The 24,668-nt window shown below is 44.3% G+C and overlaps 1 protein-coding gene across 4 annotated transcripts in view; it reads left to right on the top strand.

The window, feature by feature from the left end:
• KIDINS220 (kinase D interacting substrate 220) overlaps positions 1–24,668 on the top strand; it is a 176,417-nt gene that overhangs the window by 61,480 nt on the left and 90,269 nt on the right. For all 4 annotated transcript variants that reach the window (XM_050950541.1, XM_050950540.1, XM_050950543.1 and 1 more), the window contains exons 21-22: positions 7,279–7,423; positions 13,292–13,454. In XM_050950541.1, coding sequence (XP_050806498.1) covers positions 7,279–7,423; positions 13,292–13,454 — 308 coding nt within the window. The remainder of the gene's footprint in view (positions 1–7,278; positions 7,424–13,291; positions 13,455–24,668) is intronic.

The following is a 24,668-nucleotide window of genomic DNA, read 5'->3' as shown; positions in this document are numbered from 1 at the left end:
CCTACAAATGTAGAATTATGTTAAAAAAAAAAAAGCATTAAAAAATAAAACAATCTAAAACTTCAGAGCCTGAAAGTCAGTCGTCCTTGTTCAGCGAATCGCTAAGACAAACAAGTTTGTTTACATTTGTAGGAGATAATGCTGCCCGCTTTTTGTTTACAATGTCACCTGAAAGTGAGAACAGGCGTTCGCATGGCACTGTTGTAGTCGGCATCGCATGATATTTACGTGCCAGATGCTTGAACAAAAAAAAATTCGAAATTTTTAAGTTGCACTTTCACGAAGATTGGACTACAGTACTTGTATGAGGTGAATTGACAAATACTATTTCTTTTGTTTATCATTTTTACAGTTCAAATATTTGTAATAAAAAATAATATACACTTTGATTTCAGTGACAATGCAGAATACAATATATATGAAAATGTAGAAAAGCATCCAAAATATTTAATAAATTTCAACTGGTATTCTATTGTTTAACAGTGTGATTAAAACTGCAATTAACTGTGATTAATCTTTTTGAGTTAATCATTTGAGTTACGGCTGCCAATTAATCGCAGTTAACTTAAATCTAGGGGCTGTTAGCTGGAGTGCCTCAAGGTAATCTCAATGGGATGAGCCACAAGAAAAATGGTAAAAATTTTTAAATAACTCAGACCTAGATCCATATTTGACTTTGTAGATCCCTTTTTGTAGCCTGACCTTTCATGGTCACTGGTTGGTGCTTCAGGGGCAGGACTCCAGCAAGTAGAGTAGCCTGGAACAATGTGGATGCACAGCTTTGACTTCTCTACTTGTTCTGTCCAGAGCTTCTCTGTAGTCTCTGCACTTCTGGACAAGGAGAAATAAGGTTATAATCTCTACATCCGGTAGAGATAAACAGCTCGTGTAAAACTGGTTCTTCTTCGAATAGTGTCCCTATGGATGCACGACTGTAGGAGTGCTTGTGTCCGTGCATTGCTTATTAGAGAACTTCGGTATCAGTGTCCATTAGGACCGCACATGTGCTGTTTCTCCTTGTGCCCCGCCATGAGGCTACCCATCTTCAGTTCCTTTTCAGCTGCCCTTGGCTAGAGATTAGCAGTCTGTTTGCGACCATTTGTTGCTTAAACATTTCTGTAGTTAGTCTCCCCAGTCTTAGTTCTAGTTTTTTTCCTCTTTTTTCTTCCCGAACAAAACAAAAGAAACAAGACTTCCCCCCCCCTTTTTTTTTTGTTGGGGATCCTTGCCACAACAGGGTATGCCTGGTTCACCAGGGTTCAAGAAGTGCCTCTTCTGCAAAGGGGCCATCCCTGTAGCAGACAAGCAATCCTGATGCATACACTACTTTGGGGAAGGCCGCATCCACAGAAGTGTGGTCTCTGCCAGCTACTCAGACCCAGGTCTCGAAAGGACAGGATGTTGAGACAAAAGATCATCTTCATGGAAGCAGCCTCCAGTCTCACCTCAGACCTGTGCTGAGATTCACCTGGCAGACATGAGTCTTCTCCACAGCCCTCAACATCCAAGGACTGTGAGTCGAAGAAATCAGCATCAGACCCCTTTTGTAAATCATCAAAAAAGAGAGTGGGAAGTTCGCAGATTGAGCCCCAAGTCAACCTTAAAAAATCTCCAGCATGCTTGGTACCGTCGGCTCAGGAAGATATGTAATAGCAGGTACCATTGACACTCCTGAAGACCCGATGGGCATAGGCACCGAGTCAACGGAGAAGGATAGGAGCCAGCACTCAAATAACAACATGCTGTACCATTAGCGCTGTCATCAATGCTCCATCCAGCACCGGGGCGTTCAGTGCGGGCAAGATTTCTGACTCCATTGGTACCAGGGACGATCAGCAACTCCAGAATTCCAGCACTCAAGAGCTCCAGGTATCTGACGTACTGGAATCTTCTCTTCTTGATACTGGGACCTCAGCACCAAGTCTTCTCCACACACCTCCCCTCTACAGTGCAGACGCAGACAGCGAGCCAGAGGAGGCTGTTTCCCACTATTCCTTTCATGCTCCCTATGTTGCCCTCTACCAAGAGGCCTCCTGAGCATACCCTCAGACAACCCTACCACCACATTGGTACGCCAATCATGGGTACCACCACCCGGTTTTATTCCACTGGCCCATTGGCTATACTGGGATCCTTGGCCTACATATCACCCACGTTTCTCGGGCTTCCAGTTTTGCCCGTGAACCCCTGACACATGCCTCCTTGGCCATGGCATCTAGAACCTGGGAACCTCTAGAGAAGATTGTGGAGGAACAGGAGGAGTCAGAAATCTTGCCCGTACTGAGGAAGAGGTGACTCAGAGGGCCAACATATCTTCCTCCTCCCCAGATGAGGCCATCACGCCTCCACCAGTGTCCTTAGCTGAAATCTTATAACTTTTCTAGGCCTTGGCAAAGAGAGTTGCAGATACACTGCAGATTCCCTTGGAGAAAGTTAAGGACACCCATCATAAACTTGATGTATTACACTCCTCCTCATCCTCTAAAATAGCCCTTCCCATTAATGAGGCTCTCCTGGACCCCTCAAAAACCATATGGCAGATGGCAGGATCAGTGACATCTATTTGTAAGTGGGCTGATTTAAAAAAAAAAATTATGCCTGGTGGGGAGACAGAATTCCTCTTCTCCCAGCTTCCCCACAACTTTGTTGTCATCTGTGCATTAAACTCTTAGGGTTGTCAACACCAAATGAGGTGCATCCCTATGAATTGAATTGGAAATGCTTGGACCTCTTTGAGATGAAAGCCTGTTCCTTGGCCACAGTACAGTTTCGAATCAATAATTATCAAGCCTTAATGGCAAAATATGGCTGTCAACTATTGGAAACTTAGCAACTTTATTGATTAGCTTCCTGAGTCACAGCTTGACCAGTTCAAAGCTGTCATCCAGGAGGGAGATCTAGTAGGCAAAACAGCACTAAAGTCTGCCTTCAGTGCAGCCAACCCTGACCCAGTTCATCTCCACGGTAGTGGTTATGCGACTGTGCCATAGTTGCATCTTTCAGGTTTCCCTAAATAGCTGTAGTTGACTGTCAAAGACCTTCTCTTTCAAGGCTCCACACTCTTCGCGGAGAAGACTGACACCTCTCTTCATACCATTAAATATTCAAGGGCTACTGCCTGCTCGTTAGGGATCTACACGCCCAGAGAAAAGAGAGAATTCAGTCTGCAGTCCCAGCACAAACCACGCATCTCCCAATACATGACTCAGTGCTGTTATGAACCTCAGAGAAAGAAATCTGTTACCCAGGCGTAAACCATCTGGCCCATTGTCTTTCACGTCACAACCATCCACCTCCAGACACTGATTTTGGTGTATTGGTCGAGGCATCAGCAGGCCACTCCTCCCAACTGCTACAGCTGACCAACTCTTCCTACTCATTTGGCTACCATCTTGGAATGTTCCGCAGCACTTGGGAATGGATAACATTGGATTGATGGATCCTGGAAATCTTTCATAATGCATATTCCATCCACTTTACCTTCCTCACCCCTCTGTAAAACCCTTCTCTATCCCTTTTCAGCGACCCCCTTATGAGAGTTTACTACAGCAGAGAGAGATTGTCTTCTCCAGTTAGGAGCCATAGAACTAGTACCTCAACATCTATGAGGCAAAAGTTTTTACTCTTCTTATTTCATAATACTCAAGAGGAAGGGAGGTTGGAGACCCATGCTAGATCTCGGAGCACTCAACAAGTTTAGCAAAGCTCAAAAATTCAAAAAATCACTCTATGATTATTCCAGCATTTGGAACCAGAATACTGATTTTTGGCCTTTGACCTTCAGGATGCCTACTTCCATATTGTAATCCTACCATCCCACAGACGGTTGCTTAGATTTACCCTGAGACAAGACCACTGTCAGTACAGCGTACTCCGCTGTGGGCTATCAGCTCTGAGAGTATTCTCCAAGGACCTCTCAGTAGTGGCTGTGTACCTATACTTCCAAGGAATCATGATTTACCTCTACCTGAACAATTGTCTCCTCACAGCCCTGTCCTTTCAAGAAGCTTGCTGAGTTACCAAATCCACAATAGACTTGTTCAGAGCTGGGCCCAGAAATCAGCCCTCACTTCAGTACAACACCTGGAATTCATAGACTCCGACCTTGACTTGTTGCAGACCAGAATATTCTTAGTCCACCCCTGGACGTTGTTTCTCAGTACTGACACATACTTCATAGGATGAGGCACACATCTAAATGACCTCACAACACAAGGCAAGTTGTCATCCATGGAGATATCCCTTCACATCCTCCTCAAGCTCAGGGTGGTCAGGAATGCCTTTGTCCATTTCCTCCCGCCGATCAAAGGATCACACATGAGTCTTAACTGACAATATAGCATATATGTATTCCATAAACCAAAAAAGGGGAGCCAGATCCCTCTATGCAGAAGCAATAAAACTATGGAACTGGTGCTTCTCCCACGATGTTATGCTAGTCGCAGCTTACCTTCTGAGCACGCAAAACTTGGTAGTGGATAGCGTCAGTCGCAAGTTCCCACACGACCACGAATGGGAGATAAACCCAGCTGTACTCCATGACCTATTCAGGCGGTGGGGGACACTGACCACAGACCTGTTTGCCACTTACTTGAACAAGAAATGTCCACGTTACTGGTCCAGATCAGGGATGGGGCAAGACTCCCTGGTCAATACTCTCCTTCCCTGGACAGAGACCTTCTCTGCACCTTTCCTCCATTTCCCTTACAGTTGAAAGTCCTGTTAAAAACCAAAAAGAGAAGAAGCACACATCATACTGATTGCTCCCACTTGGCCAACACAGACTTGGTACCCTTACCTGTCACAACCTGTGGTGTGCCCACAGATCTCTTTCCTTTCCAATCCACTCCATACCTCCTGTTGCAGAACGAAGGACGCACTCTACATCCAAACCTGGGGATTGTTCACCTCAAGGCATGGATCCTTCATGGTTCAAGTGCATAGAGAGCTCCTGCTTGCAGGAGGTACAAGAGGTATTGCTACACAGTCGAAGGTCCTCGACACATCATACTTACCTGCAAAAATGGTCCAGGTTCCAGATTTGGTGTACTTTCCAACAAATCTCCATGACATCCGCAACTCTTCCAAAGGTCCTAGATTATGTACTGAGTCTAAAAAGATAAGTATTATCTCAGTTCTCTCTGGATCCACCTAGCGGATGTAGCAGCCTTTCATCGACAAGTAAAAGAATACTCAGTGCTATCATAGCCAACCACTAAATGATTGCTTGAGTTGGCTTTTTTCACAGCCCCAATATCCTACCCCCACATGGGATCTAAACCTGGTGTTGAAAGGCCTGACTAGACTTCCCTTCGAACCCATGTTAGCTTACATACCTATCAGTGAAAACAGCCTTCCTAATAGCAATCACCTCAGCTAGGAGAACAGGAGACATAATGGTTCTGATGGCACACTCTCCCTACACAATATTCTTTCAGGACAAGGTTATGCTTAGGCCACATCCAAAATTCATCCCTAAGGTAACTTCCCCATTCCACATGGACCAATTGATTCACCTTCCAATTTTCTACCTGAGCCTCACTACAACAACGGGGAGGCTATATTACACACACTAGATATCAGAAGAGCCCTAGCCTTCTACCTGGGCAGGACAAGGCTTTTAGGAAATCTCCTAAGCTTTTCCTTTCTATTGCAGAAAGATCCAAGAGCTTGGCAATATGAGCCCAGATACTCTCCAAATAGGTCTCAAACTGCATTAGACACTATTTTCAGGTTCACAACATGACCCCTCCAGAGAGTATTTGCACACACTCCACAAGGTCGATCTCCTCATCTGGTGCCTTCTTCAGGAATGTCGCTATCTCAGAAATCCGTAGGATGGTGACAGTATTGTCATCTGCAACTGACCTGACTCTGAATTCCCAACCCTCCAGTAGGGATATTGTTCGGGAGTCACCTGCAGTGGAGCACCCATAGGGAGACTACTCGAAGAATAAGTAGTTGTTATCTTTTGCAGTAACGATGGCTCTTTGAGATGTGTGTGCCTGTGGGTGCCACACAACCCACCGTCCTCCCCTCTACTTCTGAATTTTTCTCTCTGACTCAGTGGTAGAGAAGTAAGTAAGAGTTAGCCCATGTGTGCTAGCTAGCCTCGTGGCGGGGCACAAGGAGAGACCGCACATGTGTGGGTCTAATGGACACTGCTGCCAAAGTTCTCCGATCAGCAGTGCAGGGACACAAGCATATCTACAGTGGAACACCCATAGGGACACTCCTCTTGAAGAACAATCGTTACTGCACGAAGTGAGTAACTTCTTCCCTTTGCTGCTCTCCACACATGAGCAGAGTCCTTCTATCCCATTTGCAAAGAAAGAAAGGGACTTTTTATTTCCTTAACCACAAAAGCAAAAATAAACTACTAGCACGGTACTGTGTTGCTGTCAGTCTTCTGCCTCCTATATCAGTTTTTTCATATTTATAACTTTTTATTAATTTTTCCAAATACAACAAATATACCAAAATGCCAGATTCATCACAATACAGAAAATAAATAAAGAGAATTAGGAAAAAGGGAGGGGAGGTGAAACGACAAAATTGTTTTTAGAGTCTCTATGTTATCATAGGCTGCTAAAAAATCAGCTGAAATTGCTTGGAATTTTTCAGGCATTCTCTTCCTGCGGAATTCCAGTCATTTGTTAGCCGTGAGGTCAGCAATGTCACCAGGGCAGGCATCAGTATTAATTGGGGATCAACTTTTCCATTTTTTCAGGTTTAATTTTTTTAGTGACCAAAGCTGCATGATGGAACCATGCCACCTTGTTACCAGGTAACTGCCAGGTAGCAGTAATATATCGAAAAATGAAACCTAAGGGGATGGTCTCCAACTTAGAATCAGTATCAAACTGTTCCTTTGATCCATCTCATATGAGAAAATTCTTGTTCAAGGACACTCTGAAAACCCATGAGCTAATGTAGCAACAAAGAACTTACATTTCCAACAATGGCCAGTATTTATGAGGGCCATTACTATTAAGCTATTTGGGGACCAATATATTTGAAAGTGTATTTTGGTGAATAAGCCATCGTCTCAGGTCTATGGTTGCTTTTTAAACATTAGATACAATTATATTTCATTGATTTGGAGATAGTTCCATATCTAAATCACTGTTCCAAATTGCTTGCAAATTATCAATCTTTGGCAGAGTTTTTTGGGCCACAAAATCATAAAAGGATACCCCTGGCCAGGAAGGTTTTTTTTCAATATAATAAATACAATTTGGAGAAACTAACCATGATTTTGTTTTTTTAATTTGTCAGGATACTTACCGAAGGCGACAGATGCAGCGGACTATTACACGCCAGATGTCTTTTGATCTGACCAAGCTTCTGGTTACAGAGGACTGGTTCAGTGATATCAGTCCTCAGACCATGAGAAGATTACTCAATATTGTTTCTGTGACAGGTGAATATGACGTGTTCATTGTTCACTCTAAGGAGTATGGTATGGTGATTGGTCAGAATTGTAGTATGCTCTCCGAAATGGTGCAACACACTGAGGTGCATACTTTCAGTAGTATTAGTACAAAAAAAATCACAGAAAAGGACTGTGTAAAAATTTAAAATAAGCTATGGATACTCCAAAATGGGAGAGCGTATCTACTGGGATCCCGCAGGGGTCAGTCCTGGGTACTATTCAGTATTTTCATTAATGACTTGGTTAATGGAATAGAGAGTGCTTATAAAATGTGTAGATGGCACCAAATGAGAGGGGTTGCAAGCACTTTGGAGGACAAGTTGAAAATTTAAAATGACCTTGAAGAATTGGAAAATTGGTGTGAATTCAGGAAGATGAAATTCAATAAAGACAAGTGTGAAGTACTTCACTTAGAAAGGGAAAATGAAATGCACAACTACAAAATGGGGAATAACTGTCCAGATGGTAATACTACTGAAAAGGATATGGGGGTTGTAGGGACCACAAACTGAATATGAGTCATCAATGTGATGCAGCTGCAAAAAAGGCTAATATGATTCCGGGAGAGTATTAACAGGATTGTTGTAAGACACAGGAGGTAATTGTCCTGCTGTACTTGGTATTGATGAGTCCCCTGCTGGAGTTCTGTCTCTAATTCTGGGCACCTCAGTTTAGGAAAGATGTGGATAAAATGGAAAGAATCCAGAGGAGAGCAATAAAAATTATAAAAGATTTAGGAAACCTAACATACTAGGAAAGGTTTAAAAAAAATGTGCCTATTTAGTCTTGAGGAAAGAAGACTGAGGGAGTGGGACCTGATAATGGTCTTCCAATATGTTAAAGGCTGTTATAAAAAGGACAGTGATCAGTTGTTCTGAATGTCCATTGAGGGTAGGACAAGTAGTAATGAGCTTAATCTTCAGCAAGGGAGTTTTGGATTAGATTTTAGGAAAAACTTTCTAAGTATCAGGGTAGTTAAGCTCTGGAATAGGTTTCCAAGGGAGGTCCTGGGTTCCCATCATTGGAAGCTTTTAAAAACAAGTTGGACAAACCCCTGTCAGGGATGGTCTACATTTACTTGCCCTGCCACAGTGTAGGGGGCTGGACTGGATGACTTCTCAAGGTCACTTCCAGCCCTACATTAAATATATTTCCAGATTCTACAATATGGTGTAATGAAAAATGATTACATAGCTATTACCTTAAGGTGAACTGCAAGGCAAAAATAACAAACAAAAAAGGTTTTTTGTGATATATAAAGAAGGCCTCAAAGTTTTTGTGTTATTCTTAATTCTTGGCTTTTATGTCCATATGTTTGAGGGGACAAGTGGAATACAACATCATTGAAGACTAGAACCTGAAGCTGCAGCCTTTAGTTGAGAAGGGAATAGATGTTCTTTGAGTAGTGCCCCTAAGAATGCTGCATTCCAGGTCTACGTGTGCCCCACATGCCTTCAAATGGAAATTTGCACTGGCAGTGTCCTTTTGGCTCGTGCATGTGCCTTGCGCAGCCTTCTGCCCCACACTGAGATTATATAGGACTGTGTGTGAGTGAGCCTCCCTCAGTTTCTTCTCAGCTGCTTCAGCCTGAGATGGAGCTTGAGCATGCCACACTAAAAGATTTGTTCTTTTAGTTGCTAATTTAGTTTTAGATAGTTTGCTTGCTAGTTAGATTAGTTTGGTGGTTGAGAAAATTAGATTTATTCCTCTCCCCTCTAGGGAAGCTTGCCGTCTTTGGAAGGGCATATCCGGCTCCCTGGGGTTCAAATGCTGCCTGACTTGCTGGGAGGACATCCTAGTTAGCAGCGGTTACGCATTCCTCAAAAGTGTAACTTCTGTCTGGCCCTTAAATCCCAGGCAAGGTGAAACTGGGAAATTAAACTGAGGCTACTGATGACGAAGCGCTCCCTTTATTCTCTCGCCCCCCACTTACATGTTTGGTGATGGATGTGCTGAATGAACAGGGGAAGGAACACCATACCAAGCCAATCCCAAATGACAAAGACCAGAGAAGCTTCTGGACCTTTTTTGATGGAAGTTTACTCATCTGCAACCCTACAATTTTGGATTGCAAATTACAAGGCAGTCATGGCAAAATACAATTACACAAACTTCGAGAAATTTACTGCTTTTATTGAGCACCTTCTGCCACAGCAAAGAAAGTAATTTCAGGCCATCATTGCGGAGGGACCGTTACTGGCCAGGACATCCCTTCAAGCAGCAGATGCTGTAGCCTATTTAATCTCTAGAGTCAGGAGTACGTACCCCAAATTTCATCTCACTTAAAAACTACTTGCTTACAAAATCAGACTTATAGTACAAAAGTGTCACAACACACTATTACTGAAAAATTGCTTCCTTTTTCCTTTTTACCAAATAATTATAAAATACAACAATTGAAATATAAATATTGTACTTAAATTTAGTATATAGTATATGAAGCATAATTGTATGCAATTTTATTTTGTGCTGACTTTGCTAGTACTTCTTCTGTAGCCTATGGAAAAACTAGGCAAATATTTAGATGAGTTGATGTACTCCCTGAAAGACCTCTGCATACCCCTGGTTGAGAACCATTGGACTAGAAAGCTTCTCGAGGTCCCTTCCAGTCCTATGATTCTGTGTCCACTAAAGATAGGACAAGAAGTAATCAACTTAATCTGCTGCAAAGAAGATTTAGGTTAGATATTAGGAAAATCTTTCAAACTACATGGGTACTTAAGTTCTTGAATATGCTTCCAAGGGAGGTTGTAGAGTCCCTACCATTGGAGGTTTTAAAGAACAGATTGGACAAACACCTGTCAGGGATGGCCTATGTATTACTTGGCCTGGCCTTAGTGCAGTGGGCTGAACTTGATAGCCTCTGGTGGTCTCTTCCAGCCCTACTTTTCTATGATTTCATGATTCTATGTATCTTAACACACAATAATTAATGTAACATTTCTGTTGAACCAATTAGATTGTAAACAAGAGAATCTACAAGCAAAAACCTGAAAAGCTTGTCTGATGAGAGCAAAGAAAATTTGTGTAATTTAATTTTATTTGGAAATTCAACATGTTCCCAACTAACTTGATCTGACAAATTTAAAATTAGGAGCAGTTTTTTTTATAGAAGGATTCTGTTATGAATAGGAAACTACTCCAGTAATCTGCACACCAGGAGCTGTGCCTGTCTGCCAGCGCCCAAAAACTGTCCTGGTAGTTTGACGCATCCGCAATTTTTAATTTTCCTATTTTTATCCTGCCAACACTACCTAATGAACTCATATTTGTATATTAAATATTTATGCTAAATACTATCAAAAATCTATTTAAGCAGTAAAAACCATATGAAAGTCAACATTTGTAAATACTTAATATTCACCATTTCCCAATAGTTTTCAAAAAAGGTTAAGGCTATATTGCATTTCATTTCTATGCAATGGAATACTGACATTAGCAACCTGTCTACAAAGGCAATTTTCTAAAAAAGCAATATTTTATAATCTCATTAAAATCAGTTATTCAGAGCCAAAAATTGCTGAAGTAAATGGATCTGTAAAGAGGGCAGAAAGTAAACAGGTGTCTGTCTCAGTTGGTCCTGCTGTTCAGAGCTCGTGGTGTGAAACAAGTGTACTAGAGCTTAGGGTCTCAGCCTAGGACGTGATGGCTGATTGGCCTACCCTTAAAGAAAAGTGGGAGCCCTTTGGAGTCTGGCACTTTGAAGGGGTTCCTCCAAGGGATTGTTTAAAAGCTGGGCCATAGCGCACATACAGTGGATATATGACACCAGGTATGAAACTTACTCCTGGGGGAATTCTGCACCAAAAATTAAAAACTCTGTACCAAAAAAATTTAAATTCTGCATATTTTATTTGTCAAAATAACGCAATATAATCATGCCAGTTTCAATTATTTTGGTAATTTATTTCAAAATATCTGTCAGCAAGTATGTCTGTAACAATACAGACTTAAAAAAAAAAAGCTTCTGGTAATTTTTTTGATGAATAGATTCCTTACTAGACTTATTAATACAGAACTTTGTGTGTGTGATTCATTTAAATTACAATACAGAACTGTATTTTCTGCACTGGTCAGAAGCAGTGCAAAGGCTTGGAGGAGTCGGGGGTAATGGAGGAGCTGAGGGAGAGGGAAGGAGCTTAGGAGTGAATCTAGAGGGTGTTGGGTGTGGGTGGGAGGAGGTTTTTTTGGGGGGGAGGAGGGGATTGTTAGAGCTTTGTAAAGCCTCCCTCATGCAGACCCTAGCTGACCCCAAGGCTCTCCCATTCAGTTAGACATGTCTGCCCCTGCCCCTGAAACCCCCACCCCCATGGATCTCTGCAACCCCTCTTCCCCACCCCTAGGCTCAATGCTGTCACTCCTCAGCTCCTGAGCCCATGTGCCAGTCTGTACCCCCCTCCCCCCAAGACATTCTGAACTCCAGTCTGTGACTCCCCAGCAGCCCTGTGTGCGCCACTGTGTCCTAACCTGGCTCTGTGGGCAGGGTGCTGTGATGAACTTCTACTTCTGGGGGAATTCTGCAGCACTGGCCATAGAATTTTGTATTTTCATGTATAAAATACATTTTGTCTAAGAAGTGCTGCAGTTCCTCATTTTGTCCACCATAGGCCACTGTGGCTCCGGAACAGCTGGCATGAATGCAGCCAGCTGTTTTGGTGCCACAGTGGTCTTTGATGGGCAAAAGGTGGAACTGCATTTCTTAGGCAAAATGTGTTTTATTCAGGAAAATACAAAATTATGTGAGACAGAGGAATTCTGTGCTTCTGCAGATGCACAGAATTCCCCCCAAGAGTAAAAACTAAAACTATAAAATTTATAACCATGAGATCTTTGTGTACACTAATATAATTTAACTACAAACATCATAATCAGATCTTTGAGTGATAAATTATGAACCACCTTAACAATCTTAGTAATGCTACTTCAACAAAAATACAACCACAACACAAATGCAAAGAAAGTGGACACAATAGGAATACATTATTAAAGTGTGAGATTCATAAGTAGAATGGATTCACAATGTGTGTTTTGCAGAAGGCAGAGTCTTAAATGTGAACTTGCATCAAAAATTCATGCAAAACCTTGTTACCTGTGATTTAGAAGTTTGACAGTATTCTGAAAGTGTTAACTGAATACTCTTTCATCAGCACATGCAAATCAGGATTCATCTTAGTAAAGAAACCTGTTGTCACATTTATTCTCATCAGAATGTCGACTACATGAACTGATTTTAGATCTTTTTCTGCCTTTAATAATATGCTATATTTGTAAACCCAAACCTTGCCTTTCTTGTTAATGAAGTACTGCCTTTTGTTTCCAGTGTTGAGATTTTCTTGATTTACTATTCAGGATACCAACTATCTACCTATTTGTTATAACTATGTGTGATATCTTCCTGGTGGAAACAGACAGAAAATCTCTTGGAATGAAATCATGAAATTTTTAAAAATGTTCTGAAATGTATAGTATAAACGTATTGCTGTAGAATGTTGCTAGAATCGGGCAGAATTTTGGTCAGGCACTGTACAAACTTTGTCCCACAACTCTGCTAATGCTCATTAATTCTTACTCGTAACAGGCTGGTAATTGTAATCCAGTGCCTGGCCGATCAGAGGCTGATAGTCGTGGTGGGTTTTGAGACATAGACAGATATCTGGTAGGATTTTTTTATTAGATTACCAAATTGTATCCTTTACATGTGACATGAAACAAATTTGAACTCCATAGAACTAATCTACTAACTTTTTCCACCTTCTATTGTTAGGAGAATACATGATTTTCATCTGTTACAGTGTGACAAAAGATCATGCAATTAAAAGAATTGCTTCCTTTCTCACCCCCTTCTTGTATTTTTAGGACGTTTATTGAGAGCTAATCAGATCACTTTCAATTGGGATAGACTGGCTAGTTGGATCAACCTTACAGAGCAGTGGCCATACAGGACATCCTGGCTCATATTGCATCTGGAAGAGACTGAAGGTGTTCCAGATCAGCTTACTTTAAAAACCATCTACGAGAGGTAGGTATGGTTCTAGTGATGACATAAATTGCCAATAACTGCTATTAAAAAGTCAGCTGTTGCCAATATTTACCAATCAGTCTTTCCCCTATATTTAAAATCTTGAAGTATTGGCAGACTTTTTTAAAATGTCTTTCACTGTTAATTAAAGCAGGTCTACTGTTTATATACGTGTGTTTATTTTATTAAGATCTGTACTGGGTGTTTGTACTTAGTTGGTTAGCACAGCTATTTTGGGTTTTCATTAATCTAATTTTCATCCCAAGACATCATTTTCTTTGCCAATCTACAGGTAATAAAGTATAACTTTTAAAATATTAAAAGAGCCATAATATGATATGAAATGGTGTTATGTTATTTGGTAATATACTTAACAAAGGTTCTTGAAATTCTATTTAGACTCTCAGTGAAGCTTTCAGTGGTTGATTATAAGGAGGACTGAAAGTATCACCTGTTAAGGTTGTCCAGCCCTTTTCATTATAAGATTCTGTTTTTATTTGCTCAGAACTTTGCTAAATTTTAATAATGTATACTGGAATTTTACATGCCAGATGTCTGTCTCAGGGTGAGCTCACATGGAAAATTTAGCCAAAATGGTTCAGCCATTTACAAAAATGAGAGTAGGGAAAAACATGTTTTGCCTGTTTAAAAAAAAAAAAAAAAAAAAAAAAGTCTGGTGCCCTTTATTAAAAAAAGTTCTCAGTTTCCCAAGCTTTGAAATGGAGATGTGAAAATTGGCAAGCGGGTGGCCTTTGTGTCAGGGATTTGCCTTCCTGAACTCTTGAAGATCTGCCCATGTTTGGCCAAGGTGTAAGACTGAAAAATCGCAGTTGACACATACTAGTGCCACTAACTTCTTCACCCTTACTTCACTTTAAGAGCTAAAAATCTCCAAAGATCCAGTCCTCACTGAGCATTTTCAAGCCTCTCTCAATTCCTAGGGTTGACCAGACTGCACATGCGCCATTCCCATAAAGCAACCTTTCAACTTTTATATGCGACCTGACCTCGTGTGTCATTGTCAAGAGCAATTACAGCTCAGCTTTCAAAGCATGGGCATGTTCCGTACAACCCAGGGCCCTAACCAGACTTACCTGGTAGTTACTACTTCTGGCCAGAGTGGGGCCCATGTACTGGAACTGAGGGCAGAGAGCCTGTTGTTCCTGTGCTCTCAATAAATCCATTGCTGGTACCCAGGCAGCATGGAGGAGGAAGCCATCTGATTCAAAAGCAGAGAGGACAACCGCCAGACAAGGAGGGAGGGAAAGGAGTAGATTGGAATAAGAAGTTTTCTGAAACTGGGACTGGAGTGGGGGAAGGGAAGAGAAACCTGGACTGTCTGGGTATGGAAAACTGATAGAAGGTTTTCGGGGAACACATTGAAACTGATGAGGGGAAAGAGGAACTGGGAGTGGGGAAACACTGACATCATATGAGGAGCTAGGGGAAGGGGGAAGATTTGAGAGTAGAAACTGGTGCGGGTGGAAAATGAGTGGTGGGAAGGGGAAACAGATCTGACGAGGGACTAGGGGGATGGAATAGAACTGGAATTGGCCAGCAAAGAGACTGGGATAAGAAGCAAAGGATGGGAAACACTGAGATGGTATGAGGAGCCCAGAAAAGGAGACTAGCAGCCAATGAGTGGGGAAGGAGGGGAGAAAGCGCTTGGATGAGGAGCTGGGAGCAGGGAAGATGGGACTGACTGGAGAAGGAGACTGGGCATTATGGAGATAAACTGGGAATTGTGGGAGACTGGGATTTGGACAGTAAACCAGGAGGGGGAGACTAAGACTGGAAGGGTAAGAAGACTGGAACTAGGATGAGAAGCCACAGGGCTGGAGATAGGGACTGAGTACACCAGGAAAATGGGACTGGGACAAGGTGAAAAAGAGGACTGAGTCAGAAACAGGTTGGCGAGGATGAAAAAAGGGATCAGTCTTGGGAGGGATGGGCAGAAGAGTCTGTACTCACTAGTGCACACTCCAGTCCAGAACCTGGAATGGAACCCCTGGATCCTTAGTCTCTCAATTCCTCTGCTGCCAGAAAATAGCTGTGAAATCAGTTGACAGTGTGTCTCATCTCCCTCCAGTGATGGGCAGCAGAGAATGACAAAATTCTACTTCTGTCAGTTACTCTGTTAGCTCAAGTGGCAGAGGTGTGTGTAATGGATCTAAAGGTTCCAACACCACTGATGATCCCTGTGGGTGTCAATATAATGCAACGTGATGGAAGTTTTGTTTTTGTTTTTTCCAATTTTTTTTTAAATCTAGAAAATAACACACAAACTACATTAAAAGTACATGATCAAGGTTGCAAAGTCAAGGATTCAATATTTAGAAAATACCATAATTAGAATTGCCTGTGCAACTTTAATTTGGCCGACTAGAGCATTTGCATTATGATTAAGGCTAAGATTTTGTCATGGTTATTTTTAGTAAAAGTCACGGACAGGTCACAGGCAATAAACAAACAAAAATTCACGGAAGCCATGATCTGTCTGACTTTTGCTGCTGTGGCTCCATGATTTCCCCTGCCACCATGGTGGCTGGGACCTGTGGTGTTCCCCCTCTGCCCAGGGCAGCTGGAAGCTGCAGGGAAGGGATGGCCCTCCACCTGTTGCGGCTGGGAGCTGCAGAGTGACCACTTGCCTGAGGTGTCCCTATTTCTCCCCATGTGAGGCTGTTTCCCATCCCTGGAACCCAGAGAAGGGACCCCCTCAAGAATCTGTCACCTGTTGCTGAAACCTTGCAGGGGGCCCTCTATTGCCTGTCACTGCTGTTGCTTGTTGCTGGAACCCTGCCAGAGCCCTGCTGGCTGCCAGCTCGAGTCCCGCAGTCCCTGGGGCTGAAGCAGAGAATGTCACGGGGGTCTCTGGAAGTCACTGATCCTGTGACTTCCATGACCTCTGTGACATAATTGTAGCCTTAGTTATGATACAACCTTTAATTAAATGATCACGTAGTGTTTTTTTTCTACAGGAACTTCTGTCTCGTTCAATGTACAGGATGAACCTGCTTTGTGGATAAATAAGGGAGGCTGTAATCTGTAGGAACCCTGCCTCATTGGCTGCAGAAATTGGAAGATGTGTAATAAATGAGCATTTGAATGCTGCCCTGGGGAATGGGATTCAATCCCTACCACAGAGTTCCTATAGGACACTAAGCAATTTACTTAAACCCCATTTTTCACAGGTGGTCACTAATTGTGGGTTGCCCATTTTCTAGGTGTCCAAGTTGATACCCTAAGGCGGGGTGGGCAAACTTTTTGGCCCGAGGGCCACATCAGGTTTGCAATACTATACGGAGGGCCAGGTAGGGAAGGCTATGCCTCCCAAAACAGCTTGACCCCCGCCCCCAATCTGCCCCCTCCCACTACACACCCCTGACTGCCCCCCTCAGAACTCCCGAACCATCTAATTCTGCTCCTTGTCCCCTCACCGCCCCCTCCCGGGACCCCTGCCCCTCACCGCCCCCCCAGTACCGCATCCCCTATCCAAAGCCGTCCCCCCCCCCCGTTCCCTGACTGCCCCCCCATCCATTCCCCTTCCCCCGACAGACCCCCTGGGACTCTCACACCTATCCACCCTCCCACCCTGCTCCCTGTCCCTTGACTGCCCCTGTCATAAACAGATAGCTAAGGGTTAATGTCTCTTTCACCTGAAGCACCTGACCAGAGGACCAATCAGAAAACTGGATTTTTTCAACTCTGGATGGAGGGAAGTTTGTGTCTAAGTCTTTGTTTTCTGTCTGCCTGCTTTCTCTGAGCTTTGGCGAAGTAGTTCTGTTTTCTAATCTTCTGTTTCTAAGTGTAAGGACAAAGAGATCAGATAGTAAGTTATATGGTTTCTTTTCTTTGGTATTTGCATGAATATAAGTGCTGGAGTGCTTTGATTTGTATTCTTTTTGAATAAGGCTGTTTATTCAATATTCTTTTAAGCAATCGACCCTGTATTTTATCACCTTAATACAGAGAGACCATTTGTATGTATTTTTCCTTTCTTTTTATATAAAGCTTTCTTTTAAGACCTGTTGAAGTTTTCTTTACTGGGAAATTTCAGGGAAATTGAGTCTGTACTCACCAGGGAATTGGTGGGAGGAAGAAATCGGGGAGATCTGTGTGTTGGATTTGCTAGCCTGATTTTGCATTCCCTCTGTGGGAATAGGAAAGTGCTTTTGGTTTCCAGGACTGGGAACGGAGAGGGGGAGTCACTCTGTTTGGATTCACAGAGCTTGTGTCTGTGTATCTCTCCAGGAGCACCTGGAGGGGGGAAGGGAAAAAGGATTATTTCCCTTGGTTGTGAGACTCAAGGGATTTGGGTCTTGGGGTCCCCAGGGAAGGTTTTTCAGGGGGACCAGAGTGCCCCAAAACACTCTAATTTTTTGGGTGGTGGCAGCAGGTACCAGGTCCAAGTTGGTAACTAAGCTTGGAGGTTTTCATGCTAACCCCATATTTTGGACGCTAAGGTCCAAATCTGGGACTAAGGTTATGACATGGTGTAGCAGCGGTTGGGATATAGACAGAATCCAGAAGCCAGTAGGAATATTATTTTTTTTCTTTTCTCTGCTAAGGGCTTTTTAGCAGAGAGAAACAGTTTGATTTTAAAAGGGAACCAGAGAGAATTTTTTTTTCTGCTCTCTCTGGCAGTTTGTGGCTTGCATAATAAGCAAGAAGCCATTAAGAGACTGTTAAGGGTCTTTTGTCACACAATAGCCCTCCCATTAGGAGGCAAGTACCAGCACTATATGCATGCAAATAAAGTGGTTTTTCTGGTTTCCTTTCGTTGAACATTAGCTAGAGAGAGAAAGGGAAAAAAGGCACTGTTGCTAGGCAGACTCCAGGAGGCAACAGAGCCTGCAGTTCAGAAGATAAACACCGGAGGGCACCCCAACACAAGAAAACAGGAACCATGACTTCTAAGGCAAAAATTGAGGCCGAAGAACAAATCAAAGAAGCTGAACACAGGTGAGAGATGGAAAAACACAAACAGGAACTAGAAATAAAACAAAAAGAGATGGAGCTGAAAGAAAAGGAAGAAAGCATCAAACTGGCAGCCTACCAAAGAGAACAGGCAGCCAAAGAGGCAGCACACAAAAGAAAACTAGAAGAAGAAGAGGTGGCCCACCGAAGGAAACAAGCAGAAGAAGAGTTGGCCCACAGAAGGAAGCACGAAGAAGAAGAGGCGGCCCACCGCCGAGACATGGAAAAAACAACAAAAAGAAAATGAAGAGAAGGAAAAACAGAGAAAACATGAACTGGACTTGGCAAAAGCTGGGCTGCATGTGCCAGCCAACCCTAACAACCCGGCGCCAATTATTGCTCCACAGCACAGGAAATTTCCCTCCTACAAGGCAGGTGATGACACCGAGGCCTTCTTGGAAAATTTTGAAAGAGCCTGTCTTGGGTACAACATCCCTGAAGACCAGTACATGGTAGAATTGAGGTCACAGCTCAGTGGACCTTTAGCAGAGGTGGCAGCTGAAATGCCTAAGCAGCAAATGAATGACTATAAACTTTTTCAAACCAAGGCCAGATACCGAATGGGGATAACCCCAGATCATGCCCGTCGGCGCTTCAGAACCCAAAAGTGGAAACCAGAGGTGTCATTTCCCAAACACGCCTACTACATTGCAAAAAACTATGAGGCCTGGATAACAGGAAACAACGTTCAAACCTTGGAAGAACTGCACCTCCTCATACAAATGGAGCAGTTCTTGGATGGTGTTCCTGAAGACATCACACGGTACATACAAGATGGAAAACCCAAAGATCTCGCTAAGGCGGGGGAGATTGGAGCCAAATGGATTGAACTGGCAGAAAGCAAGAAAGCTACTGTCAAGGGGAACGATTACCCCAGGGGGCACACAGACCATAAACCCTACAACCGAGGACAGCCAAAGACCCCACATACCACCCATGTAAAGCCACAGACACCCTACCCTTCCACCTCACCAGTCTCCAGTAACTCACCTCGGCCCAGTGACCCATCAGATGGAAGATGCTTTAAGTGTAATGAACTGGGACATATCAAGGCCAACTGTCCCAAGAACACCATGCGAGTGCAATTCATTACACCACCATCACACCAAAGATCCCCAGGCCCGGATGCTCTCAAATACCCTTGGAGCGAAGGGGAAAATTTGAGAGTGGGCGGAAAGAAGGTTACTGCGTGGAGAGACACGGGGGCACAAGTGTCAGCTATCCACCAATCCTTCGTTGACCCCAAATTCATCAACCCAAAGGCCAAAGTTACAATTTACCCCTTCATGTCACAAGCTGTAGACTTGCCTACAGCTCAACTGCCTGTCCAGTACAAAGGCTGGTCAGGAATGTGGACTTTTTGCAGTCTATGACAATTATCCTATCCCCATGCTACTGGGGGAAGACTTGGCCAACCAGGTGAGGCGGGCCAAGAGAGTGGGAATGGTTACACGTAGCCAAACCAGGCAAGCTTCCAGACCCATTCCTGTTCCTGAGCCGTCCACAGAGGCCCCGTCTGTGTTACCAGAGACCCAGACAGAGGTAGTGGATCCAGATTCCATGCCAACCACTGAAACAGCCACAGCACCTCCAGTCCCAGGCCCGGAACGGGAACAGCAACCAGCACCAGCGATTGCAACCCCATCTTCAAACTCAACGCCAGTGGGCGCCAGCGAGCCACAATTGGCAGAAGCAACAGACAGCCATACCCAAAAGGCTCAGCCAGAGCCTGAAATACCCTCAGGTGCACCAGCGGAGAGCGGTTCACCAGCAACGGAAACAACCCCATCACCTACATCGCTTCCAGAGGGACCAAGCCCAAGTCCACAGTCTGAGGAAGAACTGGTGACCCCAGCCTCAAGGGAACAGTTCCAGACTGAGCAGGAAGCAGATGACAGCCTTCAGAAAGCGTGGGTGGCGGCATGGAGCACCCCACCGCCTCTCAGCTCTTCTAATCGATCCCGGTTTGTTATAGACCAAGGACTTTTATACAAGGAAATTCTTTCTGGTGGACACCGGGAAGAATGGCAGCCGCAAAAACAGTTGGTGGTTCCAACTAAGTACCGGGGGAAGCTCTTAAGCTTAGCCCATGATCATCCCAGTGGCCATGCTGGGGTGAACAGAACCAAGGACCGGTTGGGGAAGTCCTTCTACTGGGAGGGGATGGGCAAGGATGTTGCCAAGTATGTCCGGTCTTGTGAGGTATGCCAAAGAGTGGGAAAGCCTCAAGACCAGGTCAAGGCCCCTCTCCAGCCACTCCCCATAATTGAGGTCCCATTTCAGCGAGTAGCTGTGGATATTCTGGGCCCTTTCCCAAAAAAGACGCCCAGAGGAAAGCAGTACGTACTGACTTTAGTGGACTTTGCTACCCGATGGCCAGAAGCAGTAGCTCTAGGCAACACCAGGGCTAACACGGTGTGCCTGGCCCTAACAGACATCTTTGCCAGGGTAGGTTGGCCCTCTGACATCCTTACAGATTCAGGGTCTAATTTCCTGGCAGGAACCATGGAAAAACTGTGGGAAACTCATGGGGTGAATCACTTGGTTGCCACCCCGTACCACCATCAAACCAATGGCCTGGTGGAAAGGTTCAATGGAACTTTGGGGGCCATGATACGAAAATCATCAACGAATTCTCCAATAATTGGGACCTAGTGTTGCAGCAGTTGCTGTTTGCCTACAGGGCTGTACCACATCCCAGTTTAGGGTTTTCACCATTTGAACTTGTGTATGGTCACGAGGTTAAGGGGCCATTACAGTTGGTGAAGCAGCAATGGGAGGGGTTTACACCTTCTCCAGGAACTAACATTCTGGACTTTGTAAGCAACCTACAAAGCACCCTCCGACACTCTTTAGCCCTTGCTAGAGAGAACCTAAAGGATGCTCAAGAAGAGCAAAAGGCCTGGTATGACAGACATGCCAGAGAACGTTCCTTCACGGTAGGAGACCAGGTTATGGTCTTGAAGGCGCAACAGGCCCATAAGATGGAAGCATCATGGGAAGGGCCATTCACGATCCAAGAGCGCCTGGGAGCTGTAAACTACCTCATAGCATTTCCCAATTCCTCACTAAAGCCTAAAGTGTACCATGTTAATTCTCTCAAGCCTTTCTATTCCAGAGACTTACAGGTTTGTCAGTTTACAGTCCAGGGAGATGATGCTGAGTGGCCTGACGGTGTCTACTACGACGGGAAAAAAGATGGTGGCGTGGAAGAGGTGAACCTCTCAACCACCCTGGAACGTCTGCAGCGGCGACAAATCAAGGAGCTGTGCACTAGCTTCGCCCCATTGTTCTCAGCCACCCCAGGACGGACTGAACGGGCATACCACTCCATTGATACAGGTAATGCTCACCCAATCAGAACCCCACCCTACCGGGTGTCTCCTCATGCCCAAGCTGCTATAGAACGGGAGATCCAGAACATGCTACAGATGGGTATAATCCGCCCATCTACCAGTGCATGGGCATCTCCAGTGGTTCTGGTACCCAAACCAGATGGGGAAATACGCTTTTGCGTGGACTACCGTAAGCTAAATGCTGTAACTCGTCCGGAGAACTATCCAATGCCACGCACCGATGAGCTATTGGAGAAGTTGGGACGTGCCCAGTTCATCTCTAAAATAGACTTAACCAAGGGGTACTGGCAAGTACCGCTAGATGAACCTGCCAAGGAGAGGTCAGCATTCGTCACCCATGCGGGGGTGTATGAATTCAATGTCCTTCCTTTCGGCCTTCGAAATGCACCCGCCACCTTCCAGAGGCTGGTAGATGGTCTAGTAGCTGGACTGGGAGAGTTTGCAGTTGCCTACCTCGATGATGTGGCCATTTTTTCGGACTCCTGGCCCGAACACCTACTACACCTGGAAAAGGTCTTTGAGCGCATCAGGCAGGCAGGACTAACTGTTAAGGCCAAAAAGTGTCAAATAGGCCAAAACAGAGTGACTTACCTGGGGCACCAGGTGGGTCGAGGAACCATAAACCCCCTACAGGCCAAGGTGGATGCTATCCAAAAGTGGCCTGTGCCACGGTCCAAGAAGCAGGTCCAATCCTTCTTAGGCTTGGCCGGATACTACAGGCGATTTGTACCACACTACAGCCAAATCGCTGCCCCATTGACCGACCTGACCAAAAAGACCCAGCCAAATGCCGTTAAGTGGACTGATGAGTGTCAAAAGGCCTTTACCCAGCTTAAGGCGATGCTCATGTCTGACCCTGTGCTCAGGGCCCCTGACTTTGATAAGCCATTCCTAGTAACCACGGATGCATCTGAGCGTGGTATAGGAGCAGTGCTCATGCAGGAAGCAACAGATCACAACTTCCATCCTGTCGTGTTTCTCAGCAAGAAACTGTCTGAGAGGGAAAGTCACTGGTCAGTCAGTGAAAAGGAATGCTATGCCATTGTGTACGCCCTGGAAAAGCTACGCCCCTATGTTTGGGGACGGCGGTTCCAACTACAAACTGACCATGCTGCACTAATGTGGCTTCATACTGCCAAGGGGAACAACAAGAAACTTCTTCGTTGGAGTTTAGCTCTCCAAGATTTTGATTTTGAAATTCAACACATCACAGGAGCTTCTAATAAAGTTGCTGATGCACTCTCCCGTGAGAGTTTCCCAGAATTCAGTAGTTAAAAAGTGTTCTTAAAATGTAGGAGTCTGTTAGTTATATACTTAGTAGTATATGTAAAGGTGCATGTGTTGTAGTAATCTGTTTATTTTAAAGTTCTAGAAGGAAATTGCCGCCAGTGAGCTTCCCCACTGTCTGCAATTTGGGGGGCGTGTCATAAACAGATAGCTAAGGGTTAATGTCTCTTTCACCTGAAGCACCTGACCAGAGGACCAATCAGAAAACCGGATTTTTTTCAACTCTGGGTGGAGGGAAGTTTGTGTCTAAGTCTTTGTTTTCTGTCTGCCTGCTTTCTCTGAGCTTTGGAGAAGTAGTTCTGTTTTCTAATCTTCTGTTTCTAAGTGTAAGGAAAAGAGATCAGATAGAAAGTTATATGGTTTCTTTTCTTTGGTATTTGCATGAATATAAGTGCTGGAGTGCTTTAATTGTATTCTTTTTGAATAAGGCTGTTTATTCAATATTCTTTTAAGCAATCGACCCTGTATTTTATCACCTTAATACAGAGAGACCATTTGTATGTATTTTTCCTTTCTTTTTTATATAAAGCTTTCTTTTAAGACCTGTTGAAGTTTTCTTTACTGGGAAATTTCAGGGAAATTAAGTCTGTACTCACCAGGGAATTGGTGGAGGAAGAAATCGGGGAGATCTGTGTGTTGGATTTGCTAGCCTGATTTTGCATTCCCTCTGGGGAATAGGAAAGTGCTTTTGGTTTCCAGGACTGGGAACGGAGAGGGGGAGTCACTCTGTTTGGATTCACAGAGCTTGTGTCTGTGTATCTCTCCAGGAGCACCTGGAGGGGGGGAAGGGAAAAAGGATTATTTCCCTTGGTTGTGAGACTCAAGGGATTTGGGTCTTGGGGTCCCCAGGGAAGGTTTTTCAGGGGGACCAGAGTGCCCCAAAACACTCTAATTTTTTGGGTGGTGGCAGCAGGTACCAGGTCCAAGTTGGTAACTAAGCTTGGAGGTTTTCATGCTAAACCCCATATTTTGGACGCTAAGGTCCAAATCTGGGACTAAGGTTATGACAGCCCCCAAACCTCCACACCATCCAACTGCTCGTTGCTCCCCATCCCCTGACTGCTTCCTGGGACTCTCTGCGCCTTATCTACCCCCTACCCCTTACCATACCGTTCAGAGAGGCAGGACTGGCTTATTGGAAAGCCTAGGAGGTGCACGAGTGCAAGGTGTGGGGGAGGGGGAGCAGCAGGGGAGAGGCCTGGGCAGGACAGTCCCGTGGGCTAGATGTGGCCTGCGGGCCATAGTTTGCTCACCTCTGTCCTAGGGTCTGACATACAGAAGTGCTGAGCACTCACAGCTGCAACTGAAATCAGTGGGAGCATGTGAAGTGCTAGATGCTAAGTACTCCGAAAAGTCAGATCCTAGGTATCTAAGATTGAGCACCTAAACTTAATGGACATTTTTGACTTTAATATCTCTGTGCCCAAGTGTTTCCCATGTGTAAAACAGGGATAATATACCCTAATCTCACAGGCGTTGTGTGAATTTTTTTTTAAATGTTTATGAAGCAGTCAGATACTATACTTGAATAAGCTGCTCCTTAAGTGAGCACCAGCTATACTGTGCACTGAATGAGGCAGAGGTGCTGTGGAAA

This window comes from Gopherus flavomarginatus, chromosome 4 (assembly GCF_025201925.1).
Source record: "Gopherus flavomarginatus isolate rGopFla2 chromosome 4, rGopFla2.mat.asm, whole genome shotgun sequence".
NCBI lineage: Eukaryota > Metazoa > Chordata > Testudines > Testudinidae > Gopherus > Gopherus flavomarginatus.
This window is presented reverse-complemented; position numbering and strand designations above follow the sequence as displayed.